Source organism: Larus michahellis, chromosome 13 (genome assembly GCF_964199755.1).
Source record: "Larus michahellis chromosome 13, bLarMic1.1, whole genome shotgun sequence".
NCBI lineage: Eukaryota > Metazoa > Chordata > Aves > Charadriiformes > Laridae > Larus > Larus michahellis.
In genome coordinates this window covers 2,371,400-2,399,379 of record NC_133908.1, presented here as the reverse complement: position 1 = coordinate 2,399,379, position 27,980 = coordinate 2,371,400, and the positions used below count along the sequence as shown (strand labels likewise).

At 60.0% G+C, this 27,980-nt stretch overlaps 1 protein-coding gene and 1 non-coding gene across 10 annotated transcripts; both read right to left on the bottom strand.

The window, feature by feature from the left end:
• Positions 1–665: 665 nt before the first annotated feature.
• Positions 666–27,980, bottom strand: AP1B1 (adaptor related protein complex 1 subunit beta 1). Of its 9 annotated transcripts, none has more exons than XM_074606785.1 (24): positions 27,901–27,980; positions 22,080–22,193; positions 20,614–20,676; positions 19,403–19,508; positions 17,192–17,327; positions 16,173–16,418; positions 15,142–15,332; positions 14,351–14,572; positions 12,845–12,965; positions 12,520–12,615; positions 11,365–11,480; positions 10,368–10,533; positions 9,345–9,443; positions 8,688–8,947; positions 8,075–8,276; positions 7,151–7,171; positions 6,808–6,837; positions 6,551–6,700; positions 5,890–6,035; positions 5,181–5,310; positions 4,523–4,607; positions 3,914–4,000; positions 3,055–3,209; positions 666–1,766 (listed from the first exon to the last, which is right to left on the bottom strand). In XM_074606785.1, the coding sequence occupies exons 3-24, from the start codon at positions 20,648–20,650 to the stop codon at positions 1,692–1,694; spliced, it is 2,877 nt and encodes a 958-aa protein (XP_074462886.1). In that variant the 5' UTR covers positions 20,651–20,676; positions 22,080–22,193; positions 27,901–27,980; the 3' UTR covers positions 666–1,691. The 9 variants fall into 9 exon arrangements, with proteins under 9 accessions (XP_074462886.1, XP_074462888.1, XP_074462887.1 ...); XM_074606779.1 differs by having other exon boundaries at positions 987–2,480; XM_074606787.1 differs by lacking the exon at positions 6,808–6,837.
• Positions 5,661–5,765, bottom strand: LOC141750995 (small nucleolar RNA SNORD125). The gene has a single exon (XR_012589842.1). It is a non-coding gene; the product is annotated as a small nucleolar RNA SNORD125 (small nucleolar RNA).

Genomic DNA, 27,980 nt, shown 5'->3' with positions numbered 1-27,980 from the left:
TAGACCTGCTGGTGGTGGCCATCCCGCTGTGACTTTGGGCTTGCCAAAGCAGGGTGTCCACTGCGGTCCCCAGCTGCCTGCCCTGCATCTGCCCCGGGAGCGGGGCTGGTGTCCCATGGGGTGGCCTGGAGCAGCGCCAGCGCCCAGTGACAGTGGCAGTACCCAGGTGGGTGCCTTTGGGACGTCCCGAAGCGGGGCTCAGTGCCGGTGCCCATCCCCGCTCAGCACCAGGGCCAGGATTGTCATCCCACCAGGACCAGCTACACCTCCTGGGGACCCCGCTCTTGTCCCCAACCCCAAGAGGGACTCGAGGGGCGGGAGGGGACCCCGCGTCCCCCCACCACTGGGCACCACACCCCAGTTTGGGGCTACCACAGGCCTTGGCGGAGCCATGAGAGGCTCCAGCATCAGCCAAGAGCTGCCGCTCAAACTCTCCGGGGACCATCCTGTCCCCAAGAGCCACCCGGCCCCGTTTCCCCTGGCCACACGCCCAGCACCGGCCTTGCCGAGCCAGAGGCCATGGCCACCAGCCCCAGGCGGGGGCTTATCTCCTCCCCGGGAGGGCAGGGCACCGCTGAGAGGAAGCTCGCAGCATCCTGCTTCCCTCGGGATCACAGGGCCATGGCCCCGGCCCCGAGCTTGGGGGACCGTCCCCAAGAGGGGCTGGGTGGGCAGATGTCACCTTTATTCAACGTCCGCTTCAAACGAGTGCCCGTACAATATATTTATATTTTATATATTAGATATTTCCTGCACCGAACTCTTCTAGTTAGGGGTGACCCATGGCTTTATTTCTGGGGGAGAGGAGTAGTGTCACCGCAGGGGAAGGTGGCACACCCCCTCCGGCACCCATGGGTGACAGCGGGGAGGGGGAGAGAGCGCCGTGGGGCTGGCGAGGGGGGCAGGAGGTGATGCTTGGAGCCCTCCCAGCTCCACCGCAGGGGGTGGGGGGGGCTGGAAAAGCCCTTTTTTTTTTTTTTTTTTTTAACTGCACTTTTGAGTGCAGCCTCACATTTAAGATCCCGGAGCCCTTCTGGGACCTTGGGGAAAGGCTCCCAGCGGGAGGAAACCCTCTCCAAAGGGCCCGGGGGGGAGCACCCACAGCTCCCCCCCAACCACGGGACAAAATGAGGGAAGAAGCTGAAGCTGTTTCCCACCTGCTCCCGGGTGCACCGAGCCCTGAGCCCCAGGGGATGGGGGGGGGGGGGTCCAAGCAAGCCCTGGGCTGCTATTCCCACCCTGAGGAGCGCCAAACCCTTCACCAGACCCCACCACGGGCAACCGCGAGACCCCCAAGGGGAGCGGGGATTTTTGCAGGGGCGGGGGGAGGAGGAGAACAGCCCCCCCACCTGCGGCGGCTCAGGAAGAAAAAGCAGTCGGAGGGTGCCAGAGGACGAACCAGGGCTCTTGGTGGGGCAACATCAGCAAGGAGGACACGGCATCGCTCACACCCGGGTTTCTACAGGGACGCAGGGACTGGCCGGGCCCTACCCCCTGCCCTCCTCCGCTGGCCCCAGTCCCGCCGGGAACGGGAACACCGTCTGCGTTTTGGGGGCTGGAGGGGAGATGGCCGGGGGCCGGTTCCTCGGGAGGAAGGAGAGGAGACATGCACACAGGTCCTGCCCCGCTTCCTCGGGCGGGAACGGGAGGAGAGGAGGAGGAGGAAGAGGAGGACGGGCTGCGGCAGCACCTTAGTTCTTCAGGATGGTTTCGTAGGCTTGGTAGACGTACTGGGACACCTCCGGCGCTCGGCATTTCAGGGACAACTGCGGAGAAGAGAGGAGGAGGAGAGGGGGTCACGGCCCCTCACCCCACGCCGGTGAGCCACCAGCCCCAAAGCGCAAAGCCCCACATGCTGCAGCGTCCCCCCCAACCCCGCGGGGCGGCCTCACCTCCTTAGGCCAGCTGGATAAAAGATATTAAAAGGCATCGAGTCCCCCCCACGGTGCTCCCCCCGCCCGGTTGAGGGGCAGAGCCATCCACATGCAGCGCAGGCAGGGAGGGCAGGCAGAGGCACGCACACGCTTCCGCTCTTGGGGTTCCATTCCCCGCCTGCGGCTCGAGGGTGAAGGGTTCCCCCCAAAGGCACCTTCCTCTCCCTGCCCCCCTGGGTTATTTGCTCCAAGATTAAATATCCGACGACTCTCAAACTCAATCAGCTCTTCAGCCCGTAGGCGAGCGGGGAGAGCTCGGCCGCGGGGGTGGCGAGCAGGGAATCCTCCGGGATTAAGGATTTGCAGCTCTCCTCATCCCAAACCAACCCAGGAGGGTGGTGGGAACACCCTGACTCTCCGAAACGTTCAGCTCCGAGGAAGCTCCGCTCCCGGTGCCAGCCCCCTGACAAGCCCCTGCCGGGAGGGAGAGGCAGCAAGAGAGACACGGGGCCGGCAGGAAAAAAACACTCGGGGGAGAAATAACCAGGCAGCAGCCAGAGACAGCCCAAAGCCGGGGGTAACAACCAGTCTGCTAACCTCCAAATCCTGCAAACAGCGGGCAGGCCGGCGAGGGGCAGGCAGCAGCAGGTACGGAGATACACAGAGAGGTGAGTCAAGGCGACACAGGCTCTTCCCAACCCGAAGGAAACAGGGGGCGAGGAAAGTTGGGGAAGGGGCCGGGGCGGGGAAAAGCGGGATGGTGGATGCCCGATAGGACAGAGCTCTGCTCCGAGGCTGTTTGCAGCACCACAGGCGGAGGCAGGTGTGCCCCGGGAAGGGGTTTTTTTTTTCGGTTTAAACAGAGAAGCATCGGTGGGCTGGGACCTCTCTGCTTCTTCTAGCTGCCACCACGGTGTCCCCCCCCCCGTGCTGGGAGGGCAGCCAGCGGGGACTGAGTGTTGCCGGTCTCGCTCTCCCCGTGCGAGAGGGACACTGGGAGTGGCACGGGGAAGGGAGCTGGAGCCGGGGGGGGGGTGTCCTGCCCCCGCAGACGTGCTGCAGGACCATCCAAGCCCAACCCAAGCTCCAAGCAGAGAGCGGGGAAGGCAGGGTGGGCAGCAGGGTGGGCAGCAGCCGCGGCTCGGGGCCGTTTCGCAGGCAGGCAGGGGAAGGGGCGTACCGTGAAACTGGGATTGCTGGGCTGGATCCTAAGCTCTGCCAGCACCCAGATGCCATTGGTGAGCTTCAGGGACTGGTAGAGCATATCTTGGCCCTCCACGTTCCTCTTGGCGATGGTGAAGATGTTGCTGCCTTGGAGTTTGCTGCTAACGGCATCTGCGTGGGAGGAGGGAGCTGCGGTGGGGGCGGCTCGGTGCAGGGGACCGGGCTGAACATCCCTTTGGACCTGCTCCTGCCCCGTTCTCCTCCTCCCCGGGATGCAGCACATCCAAAACCCGCCGTCCCCACGCAGCCAGGAGAAGGGCTCTATTCAACCGGGCTCCCGGGGAGGGCAGGCAACAGCCCAGAGCTCGATTCACAAGCGGAGCTGCCCCGCTTCGCTCCACAAAGGTCAGCTCGCTGCTGCCAGCGGGACTGAATGGACTTGGCTGTCCCCAAGCCAGGGTTTGCACATCCCACTTGGCACCAGATCTCCTGGAGAAGGAGCTGGGGGAGCGAGGGGGGAATCAGGGAGCCTGGCCCCAGCTCCTGCCTACGAGCACAGGACCGCTGCCCTGCCCGTGGGCTGGCCCGGGCACTGTCAGGGCTCCATGATCCGGTTCAGCTTCTCTCCACTGAGACATATGCCAGGGTGGGCACAGCAAGTGTCCCCAAGGTAGGGACATCCCCACGAGGCAGAGCAAGAGGCTGCCAAGTTTCTACAACTGGCAAAGCAGCAGCTTCCTCCTGGAGATACGGGGTGGGCACAGGGAGAAGGAGCTCCTGTCTCCCCACAGCCTGGGCTGGGATAACTGGGATGAGCTGGTCACCAGCGGCCAGCTACAAGCTGAGCTGGGTCCTTCTGAAGGGTTTGTACGCACCTGCGTTGAGAGAACAGTCTTTGATCTGGAACTGGGCTTCGTTCTCGTTGGGAATGTCCTTCCAAGTGGCCAGGAACATCTGCCGCTCTGCAGCGAGGAACAAAACCAACGCAGTGATGAAGATACAAGAGCGGCTGTTCCCCAAAGGTGGTACAACGCAGAGGCCACGCTGCCACGTCGCCGGTGACTGAAGGGATCTCACCATCTCACCCTGCTGCACTGCCATCCCCTCCAGCAGCTTCCCAAGACCAGGCTCACCCAGCTGCGGGAAAGCTGCCCACTTTGTGGGGGGGGATAGCAAGCTACGCTGCCTCGGGGAAGAGGGTGGTGAGTGCCAGAGAAGGCAAAATAAGCAGGGAGTGAAGCTCTGCCAGGGTGAGGAGTTAGAGAAGGTGGCTCAGGCCATCTCAGGTGGCCACAGTGGGGTCACGCTGGAATGGCAGTGTCCCCATCTGCAACTCCCAGGTGTATCTGGTTCCTCACGGCTCCCTGCTCCATCCCCAGGGCTGGCAACGTGGCTGGGAGGATTTGAGAGGCTGGGATGGCACCTACAGACCGGTGGCAGAAGCGCACCTTGCAGGAGCCACAGCCACCAGCGCTCCAACTCACCCATCTTCCCGTCCTCCACGAAGAGGATGTGCAGCGGGTACAGGGTGCTGAAGTAGAAGACGTCGATGTTGTTCTTCACCGCGACCTGGGACGGAAGGACACGGGGACGTCAACACCTCTTCCGACCTACAGCAGGCGAGTGGTTCCCAAAGCAAGCATCCCATCCCATCCCATCCCTCTTAAGCCAGGTGTCATCCATCAACCATCACAGGCAAGAGCCTGGCAGCTGCCAGAAGGGAGCTGGAGAGGCCAGCATCCATGCCAGCGTCCTCCTGTCCCCAGTGTATAGGGGAAACGGGGGAGCCGCCATGCCTGCACCCCCCCAGCCTTCTCTCCCAGCTCCCTCCCAGGAACTACATGCTCCAGCGTCTCCCCCGGCACTGGGACACCGTGAGCAGATGCTCAGCCAAGGCTCGGCTCTGCTGCTGTCAGCGAGGATCTTCCTCCATGGAGGAAGCAGTCTGCCTGGAGCTGGCTGTCAAATCGGAGCCAGACTGAGCTCTGACAGCAGAGGAGACGATGAGCTGAGCGTTTCTTCTCTCCCGGTTCCTGCTGTCCCCCTCCAGCTGCCTCCCGAGAGAGCACACTCCCCCTGGGGAAGACCCTGCCCCATCCCCAGCTCCCCAGGATGGGGGGAGACCCCCGGGGCGTTCCCCACCTGGAGGTTGTTCAGGGGGTCCATCTTCATGACGGAACCGACGGTGTTGAGCGGAAGGGAGATCTCCACGGACTGGTTGGGGGCGAGAGGCGCGTGGACCTGCAGAGGAGCTGCCGGGGCTAGGCCGAAGCTGGGGGGACACCCAAGAAGGGCAGGGGGTCAGGGTGGGGGGCAGCAGATGATGGCAGAAGGCACTGCCCACCCGCTGTGGGTCAACATCGGGACTCCCTGCCTTCCTCCACCCTGACCCCAGGAACCCCCCAACTCACCTGTCCGCCCCCGCACAGTCCAGGACCAGGCTGGCTCCTGCCCTGCCCACCCTGGGGCAACAATAGGTAGCCCCAAAATCTCAACCCTTCCTGCTACACACCCGTTTCTATTGTTCCTGCACCATTCCCTCAGGGCCATGCCTTGTCGCGTCCCTTTGAGGGAAAAGGGAGCATCAGTTCACCAGGAGAACAAATAGCGGGGTCAGACCCCAGAGGAACGGCCTCTTCAGCCAACTTCTTAGAGGCTTTGGTTTGACGATCATCACCACCACAGCCATCAGAGAGAGAAGGGTCATCACGTGAGGCTGTTCCCAGCCCCTCCAGCCTCATGGCTCCTTCCTCCCACCCTTTTCCACACGCAACCGCTCCAGGGTTGAGCTTGGAGGTGTCGCGCAGCATCTTCACCGGTCGCTGCTGACGCAGCCCAGGAGGGACCTCACCTGTTGCGGTTGAACTGGATGGCAAAGTCAGACATGACCTGCAGAGCCTTGTTGGTTAGCACGAGGTCCATGGAGATGGAGCCCACCTGCCGGCTGAAGGTGCCGGAGATCTCCAGCCCCTTGGCCTTCATGGCAGGGAGCCAGACCTGGGTTAAAGGAGACAAGAAACCCTTGGGGTTTTACCCAAAGCGAACCCTTCAGTGCTCTCCAGCCTGGCAGAGCTGCGCAGGGCGTTTGTAAACCAGAAACATTTAATGGCTACTGACACCACGGCCCCCAGCCAGGGCTGCGGGACGCTGCTGCCGAGTCCTCCAAACCTCACCCCATGCACCGGGAAACAGCACAGCCCCAAAAGCAGGGCCGTGAGCTGCCAGATCCCTACTCTCCCCTCTGCGTGGGGCTCCGTGCCACCCAGGGGAACACGGCACTCTTCCCCGCATCCCTGCACCCGAGCAAGCACTGTAACGTCCTCTCTGTCTGCAGGCCACCACCCCCCACCCATCTTGCAACCACGCTAAGAAGAGGCAGCGTGTCTTCCACCTCCCCCCGAGGAAACCCTGCAGCGTGGAGCAGGCACAGGGCGGGGGCTCTGCCCCCCTTAATGCCACAGCCCCGAGCTTTTGCCAGCAGCCGGTGGCTGGGGCTCGGCTATCCCACTCACCGTTTTGGGTGCCACGTAGGATCCCGACAGGGTGCCCACCCCGCCGGTGAGGTCGAAGAGGTCTCCCAGGCCGCTGCCGAGGGGTGCCCCCAGGTTCGCAGGCATCGCGGTGTTGGGCGCTGGCGCAAAGCTGCCGCCGCCGCCACCCATCTGCGGGAGACAAGGGAACGGGTTACGGGGGACACCATGGCGGGGGAGGAGAGGAAGAGGAGGATGCAGAGGGTGAGAGAGGGGTAGAGATGTGAGGGCACACTCACAGCAGGGCTGCCTCCCACATCGCTTCGCAGCTGCAAGAGAAGAAAGGGGCATCAGCAGGGGCAGGGGCCAGCGCGCCCAGGGCACAGGGGTCCCCCAAAAGGCACCATCGAGGGCACTCTAAAAGCATCAGTGTGGGCTAGTGAGAGCCCAGAGTTGGCAGGGATGCTCCAGTGGTCCCAGAGCTGTTTGGTGGGCTGGCCGTTCCCAGAGGGAAGCGAGGTGTCACTGGGGCACCGAACAGGAAGGCTCAGGCCGCGCGGGGGAAGCAGGGGCAGCCGGGGGTGGGCACAGGCGCTGGGGCTACGCATGGACTAGAGGGCTAAGAAAAGGGCTGATCCATACCCCTTCCGACTCGTCCCCCATCTCCAAGCAGAAGCAGGCAAGGCGGAGAGAAGAGCCAGCCACATGCAGAGACAAGCCAGGAGAGAAAAAGAGACAAAAAAAAGAGAGAGACAAGAGAAGGGGAGGAGGGAAGAGAGGTTAGTCCTGCCGCGCTGCCGACCCATCCGTCTGTCCGTGGCTGCCCTGGAGCCAGGGGACAGAGTGTGACTGAGGTCTCATCCCCACGCTCATTGCCAGCCCATTACCAAACCCTGTATGACCAGCGAGGAGCCAGGACAGCGCTTGGATTACAGACCAGCAGGCAAAGAGACAGCGGCGTTGCTTCCCCTCAGGGGATATCTGCCGGATTTTATGAGTAGCAGAAAAAACTCCAAACTTTTCTTTTGGGGAGCCCGGACCATCACCAGCACCTGTGGGGCAGGCGGTCCCAGCCAGGGAGGTTTCCATCCCTCCTCCCCCTTGCAGCCAAACCGCTTCCCGGTTTGCATTCCCAGGAGAAGGTGTCACCTCCAGATCTCCCGGCACAGGAGACACCCATTAAAGCACCCCACGGGCCGCGAGCTGGTGTGTCTCAGCCCAGCCCCACAGCAGCCTGGGGCACGTCCCCGTTTCACGCAGCTGTGGGGTTCAGAGGGGGAGCCAGGAAGAGCAGTCACCCCTGCAGCACGGCGGAAGGGTCTACACAGACCTCATGTACCCAGAGAAAAGGCACTCGGGAGCACTAACTGCCCCGCTCCAGCAACCCAATGATGACAAGACAAATTAGGGTGCAGTCCCCCTCTGTCTTCACCAGCTGCAGGTGGACCAGCCCAGGTGTCCCCGGGCAGACAAGCCTGTCCCATCCCCAGGAGCTCCAGAGAGGAGCCAGCATCAAACCCAGGGAAGCCAGGCTTCGGGGAAGGAGCACGTGGAGCTGCGACGTACCAGGCTGTCCAAGCCGCCTCCGAGGAGGTCCACGGCGCCCATCTGCACGGAGGAGGTGGCGATGGGAGGCCCGCTCACCGGGGGACCCAGGTCCAGGTTCAGCAGGTCGCCTAGCAGGTCGCCCTGAGTTGGGATGACGGCCGGCTGCTCCGCCGCCTGAACCCCCGAGGGGGCTGTGTCGGGGCTCTCGGCGCTCTCGCTCCTGAAGGGAACAGCAAGGGAAAGACGTGAGATCCTGGGGGGAGCTCTGGCTGAGCCGACAGGTCTCGCTGGAGGCACAGGTTTGCCCAGCTGGGCTTTGCAGCAAGCGTTCACAGACACCCCATCCCAGCACGGCTCCCAAAACTCATCGAGATCACCTTCCACTTAGGTCTGAGATCGCTCCCTTCAGCCTTGCAAGGGCAGCATTGAATCCATACAGCCCTGCTCGTATGGATTCCTCCGCTCGGGAAGGGGGGGCCTCAGCTCAGAGCACAGCGGACACAGCCAGCTCCACCCGGCACCGTGCAGGGCCGCGGCAGCCCCAGCATCCAACCTGCCCATCGCACGGATTCAGCCCTGGAAGTCCCTGTGTGGGGTGGGGAGTCACCGTGGGGAAAGGGGAGATACTCACGAGCCCGTTCGCGGGGGCAAGCTCTTGTGCACGACCCCTCTGCTCCCCTCCACGAAGGCGCTGGGAGGTTTGTGATAGACGGAGGCCAGCGTCCCGATGTAGCAGATGAGCTCGTCCAGGAGCGTCGGCTCGATCAGATCCGTCTCCTCGGAGATGAGGGGCTTCTCCGCCAGCACCACCTCCTTGGCGGCCACGGGGTCGGTGGAGAGCAGACGCCAGTAGATGTAGCCGCGGTCCCGCAGGTCGGGGTTGTCGGAGTCCTTCGGGAAGCACGGGGGTTAGCGCCAAAGCCGTCGGGCAAGGGGAAACTGCCAATACTACAGAGCAACTGAGAGCATCTCGGCCCCATCTAAGTCTTGCTGTAATAGTAGAGGGATCACGGGGATAACAGTTAAAGCTATTTACGTCACACCTCTGCTGTAGAGGCCACACCACTTTGCTACACCAGCCTTCGCAGGGAAACAGCAAGAGATGCCTCCCGTGCTACAGGAGACGGTGTCCTCACTCTCCAGGACTAACTATCAGCTCGTCCAGAATTAAGCTCCAATTATTTGCCTCCTATGATGGGCGCTGCATTCCCAAACCATTCCCGCTGCCTCGTGGGGGGATGGCGAAGCCCCTGGGAAGCTCTTCCCTGGTGCGGGAGCCGTTACCCACCTGCGTGGCCAGGCTCAGCACCTGCTGCACCAGCTCCTGCGTCTCCGTGGGCTTCTTCAGAAACAGCTTCACGATGGCCGTCAGCAGCTGCAGCTGAACCTGCAGGCAGACAAACAGGGGTAGGGAGAGACAGATCACACCATTTCTGTGCAGGAATCCATGAATTTTCCTCCTACGTGCTGCTGGGACATAAGCCCAACCTGTCTTTCAAGGGACCGATCCCACAGGGATCGCTTAAGCAGTGGTGACAAGTGGCAGGGCACCCTGCATGGCTCCCGGGCAGGTCTGCAGCCCGTTTCAAGCTGATTACCGCTGTCTCTGCCCATCAGAGCCATGGCTGACACCGAGGTTACTGGGCAAGATCTCGGGACTGGGTTACAGGGTCCCACAAGGGCGAAGGCCAGAGCATCCCCTGACTTTTGTGAGCATAAACAGCAGCGATTGACCTCCAACAGTCCCTTTAAACCCGAGACGGGGCATCCAGGATTGCTGGCTTCGCTATTTTGTGTTTATAGAGACTTGCCCTTGTTCCCCGTGACTTAGTTTCACCGTGTTTTGCACAGAGGGTTGTAGGAAGTTTCCCTAGACGGAAACCCCCCAGAATTAACACAGGCAAAACCACCGGCCTCAGCTGCCCTGGCACAAGGGGCAGGCACCTCCCTCTGCTCTTTTCAGCTTGTCTGACTCTGGTTTCCAGCTCCAAAGGGCTGATCCTGTCCTGGCACAGAGGAATGACCAGGCGACCAGGTGGTCCCTCCCAACTGTTAAGGAGGGAAGGTGCTCGGGACACCACCACGGTGGCATTTTATGGGCATTTTGTCACCCAAAGCCGCTGTGGGACACCGCCGCCCCAAGCGCCTGCAAGGAAAACACCTTCACGACCCTGCTAGAGCAAATTGCTTCGTTACACTCTGGTTAGCGTGAGCTTTGTCACAGCATCACCCCTCAACCAGCTGGCCCTGCTGGCAGACAGACCCCTCCATCGCATGGGGGGCTGCCCCCCCCAGGGGTGGGACACTCCACCTGGGTGCTCTCATCGTGGAATCCCTCCAGGAAGCTCTCCAGCAGCTCGTCGGCGTTGTCGATCCGCTCGGCGTACTCTCCCACGATCCAGATCATGGCAGCCCGGGCCTCGGGCTCATCCAGGGAATCGAGGTTCTCGCAGAGGGTGGCGATCACGCTCTCGTACCTTCCCGAGGAGAGGACACGCATTCACCGAAAGCGAGAAGCCCCAGTCCCAGCTCCACTCTAGCTCCAAACCGTGGCCCATTCACCCTCAGCAGATCCAGGACATCGCCAAGAGCCCCCTGCCACCTTCTGGGGGCTGTCCCCTCTCCCCAGGGCTGTGGCATGCCATGACACTGCCCACGCCGATCCCTCTCCGGTCCTAGACCACATTCCCTGCTCGCCAGTAACTTCTCAGCTCCACTCATCTGGTCTCCCTCCTCTCTGCAGCAGCCCTGAGTCACTGGCTATTCGTGCAGAGCTCCTGTTCGTTATTAATTCAGCTCGTTACTATATATTACCACTATGACTTCCTGATCACGCAGTTGCCTATTCATCCTGGCTCAGCTGGAACACTCCCCTCCTCCTGCTGCCCCCGCTCCAGCATCAGGAGCACTGAATTCAGAGCCGGAGATGCTTTATGCTGAGGTGAGGGACCTCAAAGTCTCTGTCAGCTCCTGTCTCTTTGAGTGTCTGGACCTGGGACTGCCACTGTGGGGCTGGGGATGTCCCTTGGGCTGGGGACGGCTTTCCTGCCCCCACCTTAACTCCTGGGGCAGCACTGACCAGTGGTCTCAAACCCGACTGGCAAAAAACCCAAAGCCACCTTCACTGCAGGGAGGCTCCAGGTGGCTTCACCACCAGCCATCCCACCAGGAGGGACTAGCCACCCGTCCCTTGTCCACGCCTGGGTCTTTGTAGCCCCCCCGCCCATGCACGGAGGGGTAGAAAGGACCCATCTACGACGGGGAGCATCCACCCGATGCCCCGAGGCTTGCGGGCAGCCACCACGTACTTGTTGGGGTACTTGCGGAAGATGTCCTTGATGACCACAATAGCCTCCTGCACCACGTAGTTGACTTTGGTCTGGATGAGGTCCAGCAGGGTGCTGACACAGCGCTCGGCTGATTGCTGTCGGAGGGACTCGGTCAGTCAGCAGCGACGTTCTCTCGTCCCCATCCCAAAGCCTCTGCTGCCATTCCCACACCCCCTCCTTGCTGCCTTATTCCCCAAACCCAACCCGGGCCAGAACTGGGGGGAGACAAGTGTGGTTTCCCCTTCCCATTCAGGTCTGGCTGCTCGTCACCCCCCCTGCGCTCTCCCAGAGCCTCCTCTCCCCCAACACCGCTTGCTCCCTGCTCCCACGGGATGCGTTTCGGACCATCGGGTGCCGGAGCGCAGCAGAGAGCCCAGACCTCGGATTGCCAGGGCAGCAGCGTCTTGCACCTTTAGTTTGGAGCTGCACAGCCACACGGCTCAGAGTTAATAGGGAAAAAACAGCTAACGTCACGGCAAAAAATCCCCCCCGGGAGAGGCTAGCTTCTCTGCGTAGGGATCGCTCTAACGGCAGAGCCGGGCCGGCTCAGCTCCCGGTGGGAAGCAAAGCCTGAGCCAGCTCCAGCGCAGCTCCTCCTGCCCGGCTCGCGGTTTGTCTCATGTGATGGAGGACGCTCTGCGGTAAACCTGGCGCAGCGGCAGCTGGCTCAAAGGTACACGACCTTGCCTGCGAGCCTGCCTGTACCTGAGCCACGCAGAGCCACAGCGAGGTTTTGAATAATCCCCTTCTTCAAATTACTCATGAGGGGAAGCAAAGCCTCCCTGAGTAAGGGATTAGCTCCCTCCGTCCTCCCCTCCGGTCCCCGAACAAGCCACTTGGATCATCCTCTGCATTAACACATCAGGCAGCTGGGTCTGCAGTGGAGCACGGGGCAGGCAGGGATCCCAAAACACCTCCAACGGCAAAGGGAAAGGGGGTGAAATACCCTCCTTACACCCCGTACATCCCCCACGGAACAACTGCGGCTCATCCCCAGGCCCACAAAGGCTCTAGCTCATTGGGGCAGTGTCAGCTCCTGGGGTGGGATGACCTCCAGCTCATCCAACACGAGCTGGAGAGCCATGCCTTGCCCAGCCACAGCTGCCATCAGGCCCGAAGTGACCCAGCCCTCACCTCCACCTTGATGGCACAGCGTCCAATGGCTCGAACCGCCTTCCTTACAAAGTCCACGTCCACCTCCGTGGCGTATTCCTTCAGCTCTGCCAGCACCTGCCGGAGGGGACATGACAGTGAGAGCCTGGCAGCAAGAAAAAGCCACCAGAAAAGCTGGCTAGTGACCCAGCAGAAGCAGACCGGGTGGTACAGCTGCTCCCATCAGCATCCCGCTAAGCTGGGTCTACGATTTCTTGGGCAAATGCCCCGTCTGTGGGGCTGGAGCCCGCTGCACACCCGCCTTGGTGCCCAACCAGCCCAGCAGCATGGTTGGGCAGAGCCTGACCTGAGCGATGTTGGCCTGGGAAGCCAGGCGGATCATGATGTCCAGCTTCTCCAGTTTGACATAGATGGGGTCGTTGTACTTCACAAAGAACACCTTCATCTCGTGCTTCAGGATCTCGGGCCTGGAGGACAACGAGAGGCAGTGATTAAGGGAGACACATGCTCCTTCTCTTCAACCACAAAGAGAGATATCAAAAATCTTCCAAAACAACGGTTTTCTCCAGAGCTTTCTGGACACCCGGTACTGCTATCAGATGATTTCTCTTGTGGCAGAAGCAAGATCTGAGCCCTGCTCCCACCTCCAGGCTCTGACCAGCAGGCAAAGCACTGCAGGAAGGGAGTCGTCCTCCCCAGAAAGCTGCACGCCAGTCAGGAGGCAGATGGGGATTCATTCGCCTGACCCCGCAGCCAGCTAATGCCCTGAATCCATGAAAATTCATTATTCCATTAGCCAGCTACAAGCATGAATCATCAGTCCCTGGCCGAGGACGGAGCCGGGTTGGTGAGGGCTTGAGGACACCAAGGACATAAGCCGGGGAAAGCCGGAGCCGGAGAGCAAGCAGCTCTGGGCCAGGAGGATGAGGCTGCTTAGCCAAAAGCACGAGGTTTTTGGGGGCCTGTTCAATGTCAAGAAATCCAGGATGCCACAATTATCCCCCCAGGACTCTGTTCCTTGGCTCCCCTTCGCTGGCACGCAGGGGACAGGGCACAACCTTGCCGCAAACAAAGACCAGACGCAAGACAACAGGGGACGTTTGTCTTGCCAAGGTCGGAAGGGACGTCTCGGGGGGAGCAGGGATGCAATCCCAGAGCGCAGGGCTGGGCTGGACCTTTCTCACCAGATCATCCTCCCTCTAAACTGGGGAAGGGACAGGCCACAGCTACAAGGAGCCAACCTGCCTTCCACGTTCCCGCTCCCAGGGACATTAATTGCTTTCCACTTCTCCCAGAAGTTGCTGCTATTTTTAATAGATAACCATGGGGAGAACTGGTGGGACGACAAATCATCTGAGCGTGGCTGTCACTGCGGAGCACGGCTCTCCAGCTGGCCAGTTCTGCCCAGGGCACATGTGTGGGGCCTCGGATACCCCCTGTCTGCCAGCAATTGTACATCAGCAAAGGGACAAAAGGACTCTCAGCACTTATTCAAAGAGGACAACTACAGAGAAACAAGCTGATCTCACAAAAATTCCTCACTAGGCATTTAATAATTAAACCAAAGTCTCGGCTTTTTGCCTTTCCATCCTTTGCTCCCCCAAAAAACCCAATAAATTAAACTCCTCCTGGAGATCCCAGCTTAGCTCCCTGCCCATTGCCTCACCTGACTCGCCGCGCTCAGCCCTTGGATTTTAAATATTAGAGAAGAAAAAAATCCGTACGACAGGTTGTGTCAGCAAAGCCCCGACACCGCCGCAGTCAGAGGGTTTGAAGCATTGGGAAGCAGCGCCCGTAGAGAAGAGGGAAAGCTCAAGCCAGGCTGTCCCTCCCGCCGTGCCGGAGCACCCACCTCTTCTGCACGATGAGGTTGATGTTGCGGAGAGCCACGTACTGCAGCTCAGGCTCTGCGGAGAGCAGGGTGACCAGCGGCGGGGCCAGCTTCTTCAGCAGCGTGCCGTAATAATCCAGGTCCTTCGACAGCATCTCCATGAACTTCATCAGCACCTTCACCGCCGAGAGCACCACCGCCGAGTTGGCGTGCGACAGCCGGGGTGTCACCCGCTCGCAAATGCTGGAGGTGTTGGGGGACGAGGGGGGAAGGAGAAGGGAAAGAAAATGATCACAGTCCATCTTCTTGCCTAAACGTTGCTGCCAGTACCAACGCAGAACAAGGCACTGGCAGAGTTTGCAGCAGGACGGCTGAGCAGCACTTAAGACCTTCCCAAGAGATGCCGGACTGGTTTTTAAATGCCCCGATGATGGTTATTTCCCAGTCTTTACAAAACCCTATTGCAGTGACCACCTTTCCGAGCTCCCTAGCGCCTGTCCTCCCCTGCTGTACGGTAAGGCGGCATTTTGAAGTGGTTCAAGAAGCACAATCCCTGTGCCAGCGAGGGGACATGGCTCACTACGGGACCACCCTGATGGCTGTGCCCAAGGCGCAGTGGCAAGCAGATGCCCAAGGCACGGCAACTGGCAGATACCCGCTGTCCCACCTCCCGCAGTGGGATGCCAAGGGTCAGGAGGATGAAGATATTTGGAGAACAGTGTCCCGCCTGTCCCCCTCCCCAGCCCTGCTCTGGTCGGTCCGTGGTGGCCTGAAGCCATCGCTGCCCCAGCAGCACCCAGAGCCTCCCTCACCTCTGGGCTTCCCGATCATCCTTGGGCATGTAGTTTGCCAGGCAGTCCAGGATGAAGATCTGGCCCCACTCGGTGCACTCATTCAAGGCCGTGAGCAGCTTGTTGATGGACTGGGGGTTGAGGTCCAGGAGGTTACTGCTTGGGTGAGACTCCGCTATTTCCGAGAGAGCCGCTACTGCATTGGCCACTACCTGCCAGAGGGGACAGGACATGCGTTAGGTGACACCAAACGTGCTCCAGCAGCCTGGGGGAAAAGCTGGTGCAAGCGGATGAGCTGCATCCTCAGTATCGGCATCGCGCATCCCAGTGACATCTGGGCACCAGCTGCTCCTCCCCGCCAGCTGATCCTCAGGAGATGAGCAATCACCGCCAGCACGGTCCCACCACCCACGCCACATCTCCAACACTTCGCACATGTTCAGTGGGAGTCATCCTTGGCCCCATGCCCGGCACAGAGGATCCTCGCTCCCCTTCTCAGAGCAGCTCTGAGGAGCCCCAGCGCTTTCTGTGGCAGCTCCTGGACTCACTGCTACACCTGTGGCAAGCTCTGAAGAGCAGCGAAGGCTGGGGGAAGAGAAACCCTGGGGCAAGCAGGCTTTAAGGTTTCTTACAATTGGTGAAAAGCAGAGAGATTAATGCTGGCCAAAGCCCAGCTGCTAAGAAACGCTCACCAGAGGCAAAAGGCACCAGATACGTGGTACCAGAGCCAAGCACCAGCTCCCCTCTGCTACCATCCCCTGCTCCAAGCTAGCCGGGGCAGCCTCCTCCACGCTGGGAAGAGACTAATAACACATTGCCAAGGAAGTGGAGAAACCTTCCACCCAGGAGACAGGGTTACACCACAAAGAACACAGCCTGCAAGCCTCAGAAACAGCTGTCCCCAGAAATGGTCCATTAAGCACCAAAAAAAAAAAAGAGAGTGAAGGGAGGCATGGGACGAAAGGAGTCAGCGTGTGAAGACGGAGGGAGTGCATTTACTGCCATTCGGAGGAAGAGAAGAGAGGATGGAGAAGGCAAAATATAACAATCACCATGGGGTTGGAGTCCGAGATGAGGTCCTTAAGGGTGTCCAGAAAGCCCTGGTCCTCCACCAGCTGGGCGTTGATGTCGTGGAGCTTCGCCACGCAGACGGCCGCTGTCTTGCGCACGTAAGGGTCCTCGTCCTTCAGGCACTTCCGCAGGGGCTCACAGAGATACTCCGTTATCTTGTCCACGCGGATGCAGCCCATGGTCCGCACAGCCAGAGCCCGGATCAGAGGGTTCGGGTCCTCACAGTCCTGCAGGGACGAGAGGGGGAGGTCGGATTTCTGGGGCCTCTTCTCCTTGAATCAGAGACATCAGTGTGATGGGACCCCCGTTCTCATTTGGGTACCTGAAGTCTAGAGGTTTTAACACTCGGCTCTCAAGAACAAGTCGCCCAAGAGAGAGCTTTGATTTCTTGCTCTGCAATCTGGCACCCACAGAGTTTTCACACCATCACTCCAAACACACCTCCAGGAAAATCTGACGTCTTGTCACTCACACCAAGTATCTGAAGGCAGCTGCCACCCTGCAAAAGGGCCACCTGACCTGGGAAACACATCTGTCACGTTTGCTGTGTGGGGTTGTTTGGTTTTTTTCTTCCTAAAAAGCTAAAACTCCCCCTAATGCCCACCGAGCCTTTTCACAAAGTGATTTGGCAACATCTTGGCTGCCAACAAACATGCTCTTCAGTTCCCAACTCCAACTGGAAGATCACGAGGGCTTGCAGAGACTTCAGCGCGTAAGCTCACATGACGGTCGTTCGATCACGAGAGCTGCCCACAACCGAAGCTGCCACTGCCGGAGCAAGTGGCACAGTACGGCTGCCAAGAAAATGTTTGGGTTTTGTTTTTTTTTTTTTTTTCTTCTTCTGCACAACTTTGCTCAGTTATCTAGAGCTAGGGGAGCCCCTCTTCCTGAAGGGAGAGGCTTTGGAAACCTGCCCGAGCTCCCTTCTTCGGTGGCTTCGCATGAAAGCGGGGATGCACTGAGGTGCGCAGCTCTCGGGCACGCAGCCCTCTCCTCTCACCTTCACGAAGGTGTTGACTGCCATGATGGCCATGTCCGGCTGGCTCTTGGCGTAGTTCATCAGGTAGAGGTAGACCAGCTTCTTCAGCTCCAGGTTGTCTGTCTGCATGCAGTTCACCACGTCCGGGAAGAGAGCGCTGAAAGACAAAGCACCGCTGTGAAGGCAGGACACGGCCACGCTGCCGAGCCGGGGGAAGGAGACGCTGCTGCCTATGGGACCCCCCACCCCCACCCCCCAAGAGTATGGCCATCCCCTTCCCATGGCTCAACCCACTCCTGAAGCCACAAGACTCCAGGTTCTCCCAGGACCTGAGCCCACTCTGCAACAGATGCGGCTAAATTACCCATCCCCAGTGGGTTTTTCTTTATGGATCTCTATCAAGAGCAGCTCAAAATGGCCCCTAACGGACAGAAACCGAGCTCTCCAACGTGGCTCTGCTGCATCCCAGCTCCAGTGCGTGTCCACTGCCCCAGGAGAAGGTGCAACATCGCCCGGCTGTCACAGGACGGTGTGAAAGCCTCCAGTGCCACCGAGAGGACATGGGAGACGATAGGATGTGAGGTTTAAAACTGAAAGAAGGGAGATTTAGTGAGATATTAGGGAGAAATTCTTTGCCGTGAGGGCGGTGAGCCCCTGGCGCAGGTTGCCCAGAGAAGCTGTGGCTGCCCCATCCCTGGAGGGGTTCAAGGCCAGGTTGGACGGGGCTTGGAGCAACCTGGGCTGGTGGGAGGTGTCCTTGCCCAGGGCAGGGGGTGGCACTGGGTGCTCTTTAAGGTCCCTTCCAACCCAAACCATTCTATGAGCCATTTCTCCCTCACCTTCTGCACGACCCCTCATGCACAGCCCTACCAAAACCATCCCCTACTTTTGCGGACGTTAAGCCTGTCCTGCTGCAAACTGCTGAGCGCTCGCCCCACGTCCTACGCTAGAGACGTCACGTTAGAGAAGCGAACAGCCAGGGCTGGGTTTAAGGAGCAGCCCTGCTCCCCCAGACGAGCCCCGCCGCGGAGCGATGCTCTGCTAGGACGGAGCGGAGCTACCTGCATGGAGCTGGGGGGTCCCCCTTCCCAAACGCCCTAGAGCTGTGGAATGCTAGAGACCACGGAGGATAAAGACAGCCCAATTAGACTATTAATGAGATAGACAGTCCAATTAGACTACTAAACCACCAGCAATCAAGATCAGAGGGCTAACGCAGGAGTTATCCCACCCCGACAGATGTCCCTTGGCTGCTGGAAGCTTCTCTGCCACCACACACCCAGCCATCGCTTACAGGATCAGACCCAGGGCCCCCCCGCCGCCCCAAGCCCAGGGGACAGGCACTTTGCTAGTTCTCTCGCGGAGCTCCCGCTGTCACCCAACCTCAGCTGCTCTCACCCCAGGCTAAACCAGGCTTTCCTGGTGCCTCCCAGGGAGGGGCAAACTTAAAGTGCTTTCTTGCAGCCGAAAATGCGCAGACACCCAAAAAAAAAAAAAAAAACCCATAAAAATGGGCTGCCACAGCCGGTATTTCCTTTCCAATCGATGTAGCTTCTGCCGAGTGCTGACCAGCCTCAGGCGAGTCCCTGCCACGTTCCAGTGTCATCTTCTCCACGGTGGCCCCAAGACAGAGCTGGGAGTGGCTCTAGGAGCTGGGGACACACCAGTTTTCCAAATACAGAGCTCAGACCGCAGCTTTCCTCCGTCTGCTCTCACACGCACCATTACAAGCAAAGCGCTGGCGTTGCCAAGGGCGTGCAGGGACAGGACGGCGCAGGGATGAGGGGACAGCGGGGCCACATGCTCCTCGGCCAGACAGAAAAAGGAGATGAGGGAAAAGCAGCCGCCCGACCTTTTGGACTGGAGTGGCTGCAAAAGGCTTATCGACACGGAGGCAGAGACACCGACCCTCTGCCATAAAGGCTCAGAGAGGGTTTCTGCTTGTTTTTAGTAACACCTGAAGGAAGCGGCAATAATCCCAACAAACTTATCTGCCAGCCAGACCAATCCTCTTTCAACCAGATTACTACCAAAGCCAGGCAAGCCCCCGCCTGCCAGACGGGCAAGCTTACACAAACATTTTCCTGCCGTAGCAGGAGGTAGAGCTGCGGCCGGGAGCTCGCTGGGTCCTTGCCCGAGATGAAAACCACCGCGAAAACCCCTCAGAGGCAACGGGGGCAAATGGGAGCCCACAATCCGTCTGGGCACCCCCAGCCCAGCACCGCCACACACCTGACGTCTTTGCCGACAGTCATGGAGGCTATCACCTTCTTCACGGCCTCCTTCTTCTTCTCCTTCTTGTCGCTGTTGAGTTCGGCTTTCAGCTCAAATATCTCCCCTGGAGGAAGGGGAAAACAGGGAGCTCAGGGGTGAGAGGATGGGGCACCCACCCCTCCGCTGGGTGCTGCTCCCCGGGGAGGGTGAACCCCGCTCCCACCCACTGCGTGCCAGGGCGCCTTTGCCACCCCGGGTGCTCTAGGGTGCCAGGAGCTGGAAAAAGGGGATTTAACTTCCCAAATATCTCATCGAGGGCCACTCCGGGGACTCAGCTCTCATCCACAGAAATGGAGACGAGCGTGCTGGCGCATCCCTGCAGCTTCCCCAGGCCCACGAGAGTCCCGGAGGGCTTTAGGGATGGGACACGCTGCAGGAGCCATGAGCACAAGCACCCCACACCCTCAAGCACAGGACGTGAGGTTTATTCAGTGGGTATTTTTGGCTGTGGGGCGGTTATTGCAGCACACAGTGAAGCTTCAGCCCCACACATGGCTGTTGGGAGGCCCTCTCCTACCTGCAGAGCCCACCACAGCCCGGATGACGGCAGGCACCCGTGGCAACCAACGCAGACAGATTTTGGGAACTCCTCCTCAAGTCCATACAAGGGATGGTGGCTCCCAAATCCCGCTCTGCACGTGGCAGCAATCCCCCAGCCCAGCGCCTTGCTGGGGGCAACCAGTCAGCTCTGGACCCAGCCCGAGGGCATCGGCTCCCCCCCGCCCCGAGCTCTTCATTCACTTCTGGGCAAGCAGATTGAAAAGGAAGATGCCACACGGCTTTCCTCTGTATTAATTCCTTGGTCTGGAAAGAGCTTAAGTCGAACACACCGAGCGCTTCTGTCCCAGCCCAGGGGAGCTCAGGGTGGGGGGGCCATGTCTCGCAGCCGCTCCTGAGCTGCTAAAGCCGATAACCCAGCTGCCACCAGCCTTGTCTGGGTTCAGGGGGCCAGTGACAAGGTGCTCTGACCCCACGGCAGCCCAGGAGCCACCCCAGCTGCGTCAGAGGGAAGAGGCAGGGTGTCAGGCGCAGCATCCCGTGTGGGCTCAGGGCATTCCCATGAGAGCTGGCACCTCCAACAGCTTACCGCTGCAGGGACAACCCCCTCCCTGCCCGGCTTATAAAAGAGCCGGAAAAATTGCGTGAACGTCCCCGTCCCTCTCCCTTACCTTTCTTCGTGGTGGTGAAGTACTTCGAGTCCGTCATGGTGGTCTCCAGCTAGCAGCACGTCCCTGGGGGAGAAAGATGCGAGAGGTTGAGGGTTGATAATTTCCTTGCTACGGAGAGCTCCGGGAAGGAAAAGCCAGAGGAGGGAAAGAGCTTGGGATTTCATGGGAAGCGTCACAAGGAGATGAAGCACCCGGAAAAGCCCTCGGCTCCCGTGCTGCTGGAGGAGCCCGTTCCTCAGGGGAGGGCGAGCGCCTCGCAGCCACGCTGGCACACCACGGGCTCCGCCGCTGAGCGGGGAATCAGCTGGTTCACTAACGAGGATGTGGAGGAGGAGGAGGAGGAGGGAAGCAGTCACTGAAAACACCAGCGTTCACCCCTGCTCAGGCTCCAGCCCCGACTTGCTTCTCCCACCAGCAGCAGCCACTTTGCTCGCCCCATCCCACACGGAGCTGGGCAGCTCTTGTCCCCGCTACAAGGGCTCAGTGACCTCCCCCGGGTTCGCATCCCCTCAGCCGAAAAAACGCTTTTCTAGGGAAAATTCACCCCCCAGCCCTCCCTCGCACCTAGGCAGGGAACAGCTCTGGGGTGCGAAGAGGAAGCGAGCAAAACCCTGAGGCTCAGGCTGACGCCAGAGGGATGCAATGTTTTGGGGGGGGGGGATGTTTTGGGGGGGGGGGGTGGTACGAGGCTGCCAGCGCCCAACCAAGCATCAAAAGGAGCCTCTCCCAGAAACCATCCCCGCTCCAGCAGCCTGGCTTTAAATTCGACTGGGTATGAGGTTCCCGCCCAGCACTTGGGGCTACGTTATACAATTCAGGCAGTTTAGGGCAGATTTACAGCTTGGCAGGCTGGGGAAGCCCGATGTGCAGGCAGCAGACAGCCCGTCTTCAAGGTCAGCGGGGATTTGTCTTTTACGGCTGTTTCGCCCATCTTTCCTTCAACAGCAAAGAAGCCAGAGAATCGTCCTTGAAACCCTGCAGTGGCCTTGCCGTTTTGGAGGGGCAGGAGCACGGAAAGAGAAGCCAAGTGGCGGGGTTGGGGGGGGGAGGGAAAAAAAAAAAAAAAAAAGAGCTTGCAAATGGTTTTAAAATGTAAATGAGCGTCTCGAAAGCCAAATGCAGCAATCCCCGGCAATGCGGCCAGAGAAACTGTGTCCTCTGTTCCCTGTCCAAGCTGGATGGGGATCTCCAACAGGGATAAAAAAGAAAATCTGGATAAAATCTGGGGGCTGAGCCCGCCGGGCAGAGCACGCAGCCGGAGCCAGCTTGGCGGGCAGTAAGAGGAAAAAAAAAAAGAGTTTGCTTCAGTTCGGGGCTTGCTCTGGGTGTTGGCGGGGCGGCCCCGACGCTGTTACAGAGGGGGCCGAGTCCGGCAGCGTGCTACCCCAGCCCTGCCGAGGGGGAGCAAACCGCCTCCGGGGCTGCCTCATGTCAGACACCACGCTCCTCTCCCTGCTTCAGGTTACCTGGGATTTATTCGGAGCCTTTTTTTCCCCCCTAGGTCGATGGCTCTCCAGCGAACAGCAGGACCTCCCAGGCTGCGCCGCAGCAGCTCTCTGCGCCTGACTGCGGATCCCGTCCTGCGAGAGAGGGAGGAAGGAGGATTTACTGCAGTCCCTCCGATTTCACCGACCTGGCTCCCAGTCAGCCCCGGCTCTGCAGAAGTGCCTGGAAAGCAAACTTGAAGCCTACCAGGGAATTTCTGCAGCCGCCTCGGAGACATGAATCACGCCCGCTGCTTTCCTGCAGCATCCCAGAGCCCCCCCGGGCACCGCAGCGCTTGTTTTAGCCATCTAAAAACCCAACTGATTTCAGAGACGGAGAGGGCCACCCATCTCCCCGGCTCCTTTAAGCCCTGCAGAGCCCACAGCAGCCTCCAAAAAGCAAACTGCTTTTTTTGCAGAACAAGCAAACCGGACTCCTCCTCCAGCCCGAGCTGGAGAATTGAGGCGCGCCCCTCGCTCCCCGCACCAACACCTCAACCTCCCCAGCGGCGGGACCAGACTCGAAGCCACCCAGCGCCTCGAGCAGGGTGACGCGAGGCCAGCAAAGCTCCAAATCCGGGTGCTCAGCACCCTGCGCCACACGCGCGCGTGTGTGTGTGTGTGTCCCCAGGCTAACCAAGGGCGAGGAGGCAGGGCTGGCTGGCAGCCCAGGGATGCGACCAGCCCTGCTGAAGGTGAATTCCCCTGAGCTCAGCCCTTGGGCTGGGGTCCAACGCTGCTGCCCGGCCCCGGTTTTAAGGAGGGCAAAGGAAACGGCGCGGGGACCGCAGAGTGGCTCTTGCGTTACCCCATCTCCTTCTACGCACGGCTTTGTCCAGCTTGAACTGGGCAAAGGGACGGATGGGGCAGGGCCCCCTCTCCCGAGCTGGAGCCTGACAGTAAATAAGGCAGATTTCTGGCACGGGGGGTGGTGGGGGGTGTCAGATCCAGAGCCAACAGCTTTCATCACGTCTTTTGAATAGACCTGATCATTTAGAGTCATTACAATGAGTTGCAAATACCCTGCCCTTGCTAAACACCCTCCACCCAGCGAGCAAAACCGGGCGGTGGGAGCTCATCCGCAGGCAGGGAGATGGCAGTGAATACTCACCGCGTGGCACAGAGCCGGGAGACGAGTGCAGGCATTTGCTCCCCCCTCTCCCCCGGCTCCAGCAATTCCCACCAAACTCCTTTCCAGGCTGGGAAAAATGTCCCAGCACTCGCTGATGTCCCAGCAAGGAGCTGAGCGGAGCAGCGCCAGCACTTGGACAAAGCAGGATGCGAGACTTGCAGCAACAAAACGAGGAAGACAAAAAGCCCCTGACCTTGTGGCGGCTCGAATTTTACCCCATCTTCTTGCCAAACTTATTGTAAGCTGGTCTCGCAAACTGGATTCAAGGGGTTTAAAGCGTTTGTAAGGACGCGGTAGCAAAAAGGCATCTGGGTGTTGGAGGGGAGCACCCAGAGCTCACCCACACCTAGTTCAGGTTCCTCGGGTCCGTTTTGAGGACAAGGCTTCGCAGCGGCACAAACCCGCACCCTCCTTGGGAGCCTGGACCTGCCGTCCCAGGGTGCGAGGGCTCCCACGCATCTCTCGGGTGGTCCCCGCAGCCGAGGGGCCGTGGGAGACCTCCCCTCTGAAGCCCCTACTGACGGTGAAACCAGAACACGCGCCATCAGCCGTCCCTCCTGTACCTCCCACCTCACAGGCTACGCCGACCAGGCTCAGAGACGTGGAGATGTGGGGAGCTCAGCGCCGCTCAGCCCCGCCATGGACAAAAGGGGCTCTCCAAAGCGTTTTAGCTCTGATCTTATTCATCCAGGATGATTAAGTTCAAGAGCTAGAGAAGACCCAGAGCAATGCTGCTCTCCTGACAGCCCCGGTGTGACGGTGGCCACGCCGCTCCACCTCCCACGCTCCCCCTCCACCTGCACCGGGGTGAAAAACATCATCCCCATTCATGCCGCACGCAGCACAAGGGTCCTGCCAGGTGCTGCTACAGACACCTTCCTTGAGGGACGCAGCTTTAACAAGGTTATTTTGCTCCTGCGACAGAGCACGAAGGAGCCGGTGGCTCAGCTGGAAGAAGCACCGTGGCCTGGAACATCCAATTTTCTGCTGCTCACAAAGCACGTTGAGGATGAAGGAGAAGCTCCTGCAGCCGAGCTCACACAGCTAAAGGCAGGACAGCGTGTTCCTCCCAGGGCCTGCATTTCAGAGCCGCCGGGTGATGCGCCTGTACGGGCAGAGCATGGTGCAAGCCCCCTCCTCCATCTCAGGCCCTTGAGTCGGGAAGACGGCAGAGCTCAGCCGTCCCCTTCCTCCCGGCAGGCTCCCGAATTCAGACGTTCCAGGTGAATAAGGTGCTCCCAAACCTGAGACACAGCAACAAATGTGACAGGGTGCTTCCCACCGAGGTGGGCACTGCCAGTGGGTTCCCAGGGACATCATTGAGGCCAAATAAGCTGGTGCCACTCTGGAGAGTGGAGGAAGAAAATTTGTTAGTGTCCCCCAGGTACTTTTACCACCCTGTTTTAGGCCAATTCCTCCATCCTCGAAGGCTGAGATGCTGCTGACGGAAGTTTCTCAGCTTTGAGCAATAGACCCCATTGCCTGGGAAGGGATGCAGGGATGCTGGGAAGGGATGCTGCTGCCACTGCTCTGCCAGAGGAATGAGCCATCAAAGCACCACAGCAGCACTTAAACCATGCCCGAGATACCCCGGATCCCTGGGTTATTACAGCGAGAGGGCTCGCTGCAGCTCCACTGATCTTTCTAGACTCGGTGGCAGCCCAGAACAGGAGTTTACGGGCTGAAAGTAATATTTTATCTGCCCAGCCTGACGTGCGTCTTCAGGAGGGTCTGATGAGGGAAGGAAGGAAGTGAACGCAGGGAGACGCATCCGCTCCAGCCCCACGCAAGCACGCATCCCCTGAGCGCAGGGGGGTGTACGTTGGCCCCTAAAGCAGAGGGAGAGGCAAAGAGGAGCAGGAACTCAAAGGACAAGCTTCTAGGAAACAGCTCATCTAGAAACCAGAGGGTCAGCTGAAGGTTAGCAGGGAAAGAAAATTCCCATGAGCAAGCAAGGCAGCTTCCCTCAGCCGCAAATAAAGTGCTTGAGGGCAGGAGGTGGATCAGAAAAACCCAGTAAGTCGGCAAAATTAAAGAACCTTAAGGCAGACTGAAAAAACTCCTGAACATTGAGATGGGTAACTGAAGCTGTGGGGGCTTCACACAACTATTCCCCGTTGATAGGAACCAACTTCAAGCCAACACAAAAAGCCAGGCAGGCACGAGGCGGTGACAGCCCCCACCCCTAAGCAGTGCTGCATGTCCCCGGCCTCCGCAAATAAACCCCCCCCCCCACCCCACCCCGGATCAGGCACAGACACCACTGGGGGAAGATAAAAAACCAAAGCGTGGAAAACGAGAGCGAGCGGCTGAGGATACGAGAGCCAGCAGCTAAAGAGCTGCTGAACCCAATTATTTTTTTCCTCCTCATTCACAGCAGTGAAGTTACGTGGGGTACCCCATCCTGCAGACGGTGTGTAGCCACGGGCACAGCTCCCATCCCCGTGCCCGTCCCTGCCTCTGCCCCACGCCTCTCCCCACAGCCAGCACAAAGCCCCCACGGCTCACACCAGCCCCACACACGCTCCCTAGGTAGATATTTTTCCTAAGGACTGGCCTAACGTGAGACAGTCTTAGCTCACGCTCAGCCCTGCGGCACGCAGCAACGCGCCTGCTGTTGTGTCCTGAGCTTGGCTCACACCTTCACGCCGCCCCGAAGGGACCAGGACCGTCTCATCCGCCAGCCAGGCTGTGCCTGGCCACAAAACCACCCCCCTGCACTGCCACAGGCACCCTGCACCATGACACCGAACCCTGAGGGCAGGCAAGACCCTGCGGCTCCCACCAAAGCTGTAAATATACCCCCCCCGGTGTCCTCCACAAAGCCAGCGAGTGCCACAAATTATCCTGCACCTTCTAAAATAAAAGCCACCGATTAACAGCAGCGCCGAGCGTAGAGGACGCTCTGTGAAGGCAGCGGGCTGCAACCAGCACGTCCTCTCGCAAACCTGCTACTGAGTGACCCACACACCTTCCAAGTGGGTCCATTTCCCATCAACAAACCGATTAAGGTAGCCCAGTTTAATACCTAAGGGGTGAAAGCTCCGCCAAACCTACTGAGGTGTTAGCTGCCCGAAATCGTGGCAGATCAGTTCGTTTGCCAAGCCACTGCTGGAGCCATCGGAAGCCCCGAAGCGCCGGCATCTGGCCCTTAATTAACCCAGATGGCAGAAGGGCCATACGCTGATCAAATGAGTTGCAACCGATACATCCCATCGAGCAGTAACTGGGGAATAAAACCCACAAGCAGACAAAGGACAGTCCTGAGGTGTCTGCTGCATCGCACACTGCCAGGCAAAGCAGCACACAGGGATCCCAGCACCGCAGAGCCCAAAGCATCATGCTCCAGAGAGCACCGGCGGGGACTTTAAGCAGCAAAAGCCCAGGAATCACCTCGATGGGCGATAATCCCTTCCAAAACACCAGCTGAGCGCCCTCAGAGACGCCAAGGACCTTGTTCTGGAAGTGTCAGGACACACAGACGAGCTTTGTCCCATGGCGTCAGCCCCACCGACAGCTTCCCGCAGCAGAGGGGATGTTCTCCGGGCTCTGCAGGGCTCTGAGGCTGGCCACCTCCTGACACGGAGTTCCCAGCCTGGCTTGATCTGAGTAAGGACCAACACCTCTGGAAAGTCCCTCAGGATCCCAAAGCGTCAGGTCTGTTTAGTCCAGCAGCCTAGCCGCGTGGGGAAGCTGCCCATGGCCAGATTTGGGGGCAGAAAACCAGGTTGAACCACGTGCTTATACCAGGCACCTCTTTAATATCCCATGCCCCAAGCGAGAGCAGACAGGAAACCCCCTTGTGGGTCCCCACTGCTAACGGGGATGGTATTCCCGACAAGTTCGTACTCTAGCAAACTCTGTATGACATAAAACACCTGCATAGAGGAAGGAAAACACCGTAACACCTGTCAACCCAAGCTATTCCATGATCCTGTAACACATCTCCTTTTGGCAGAAGCCGCTCACACATTCTTTTTTATCAAGTTTGAGGGTTTTCCCCCTAAAACCTCACTGGAGGAGGCAGCGAGCACGGGGTATCAGACCGGCTGCCTCCCCATCCAATGTGTGCCCAGGTCCCAGTCGATTCCATGTCTCAGTAGAGCCCAGTACCGACCTCTTCCCATTGACCCGCACGCTGCCTTGACATGCCCTGACCCACGGCGCTGCCCGCACGGCGGCCAGGTCCCGCGGGGGGGCCCTAAGACGCGGGCATCGACTGTCCCCAAAGCCACCCCAGCCCCGAGGAGCCGCCCCAGCCGGGGAAACCCGCGGTCCCAGCGGGTTCTGCCCGGCGGTGGCGAGGCGCCGATGCCCCGGGCGCTGCGGGGGCGCAGAGCCGGCGGAGGGGCGCAGGCCCCGGGGCTGACCCCGTGTGCGGACCCGGAGGGCAGGGCTGGGACACGGAACTACGGGAGGGCCCGGGGAGAGGCGCAGCCCCGGCGCACACCCGGGCTGGGCCCGCGGCGGGGCGGGACACGGCCCTGGCACGGGCAGGGAGGGCCCGGCAGCGCGGCGGGGGGGGGGACGACCCGGCCCGGGGTGCGCACGGAGCCCAGCAGCAGCCCCCGCCGCCGGGGAGAGCCGTGCAGCGGGGCGGTCTGGAGCAGCCGTCGACCCCGGCTGGGCCCAGCTCGGCCCCGGCCCGACCGCCCCCGGCCCGGCCCGTACCTGCTGCTGCCGCCGCCCGCTGCCACCGGCCCAGCGGAAGTGAGCGCCGAGCGGAGGAGCGCTTCCGGGGCGGGGCTAGG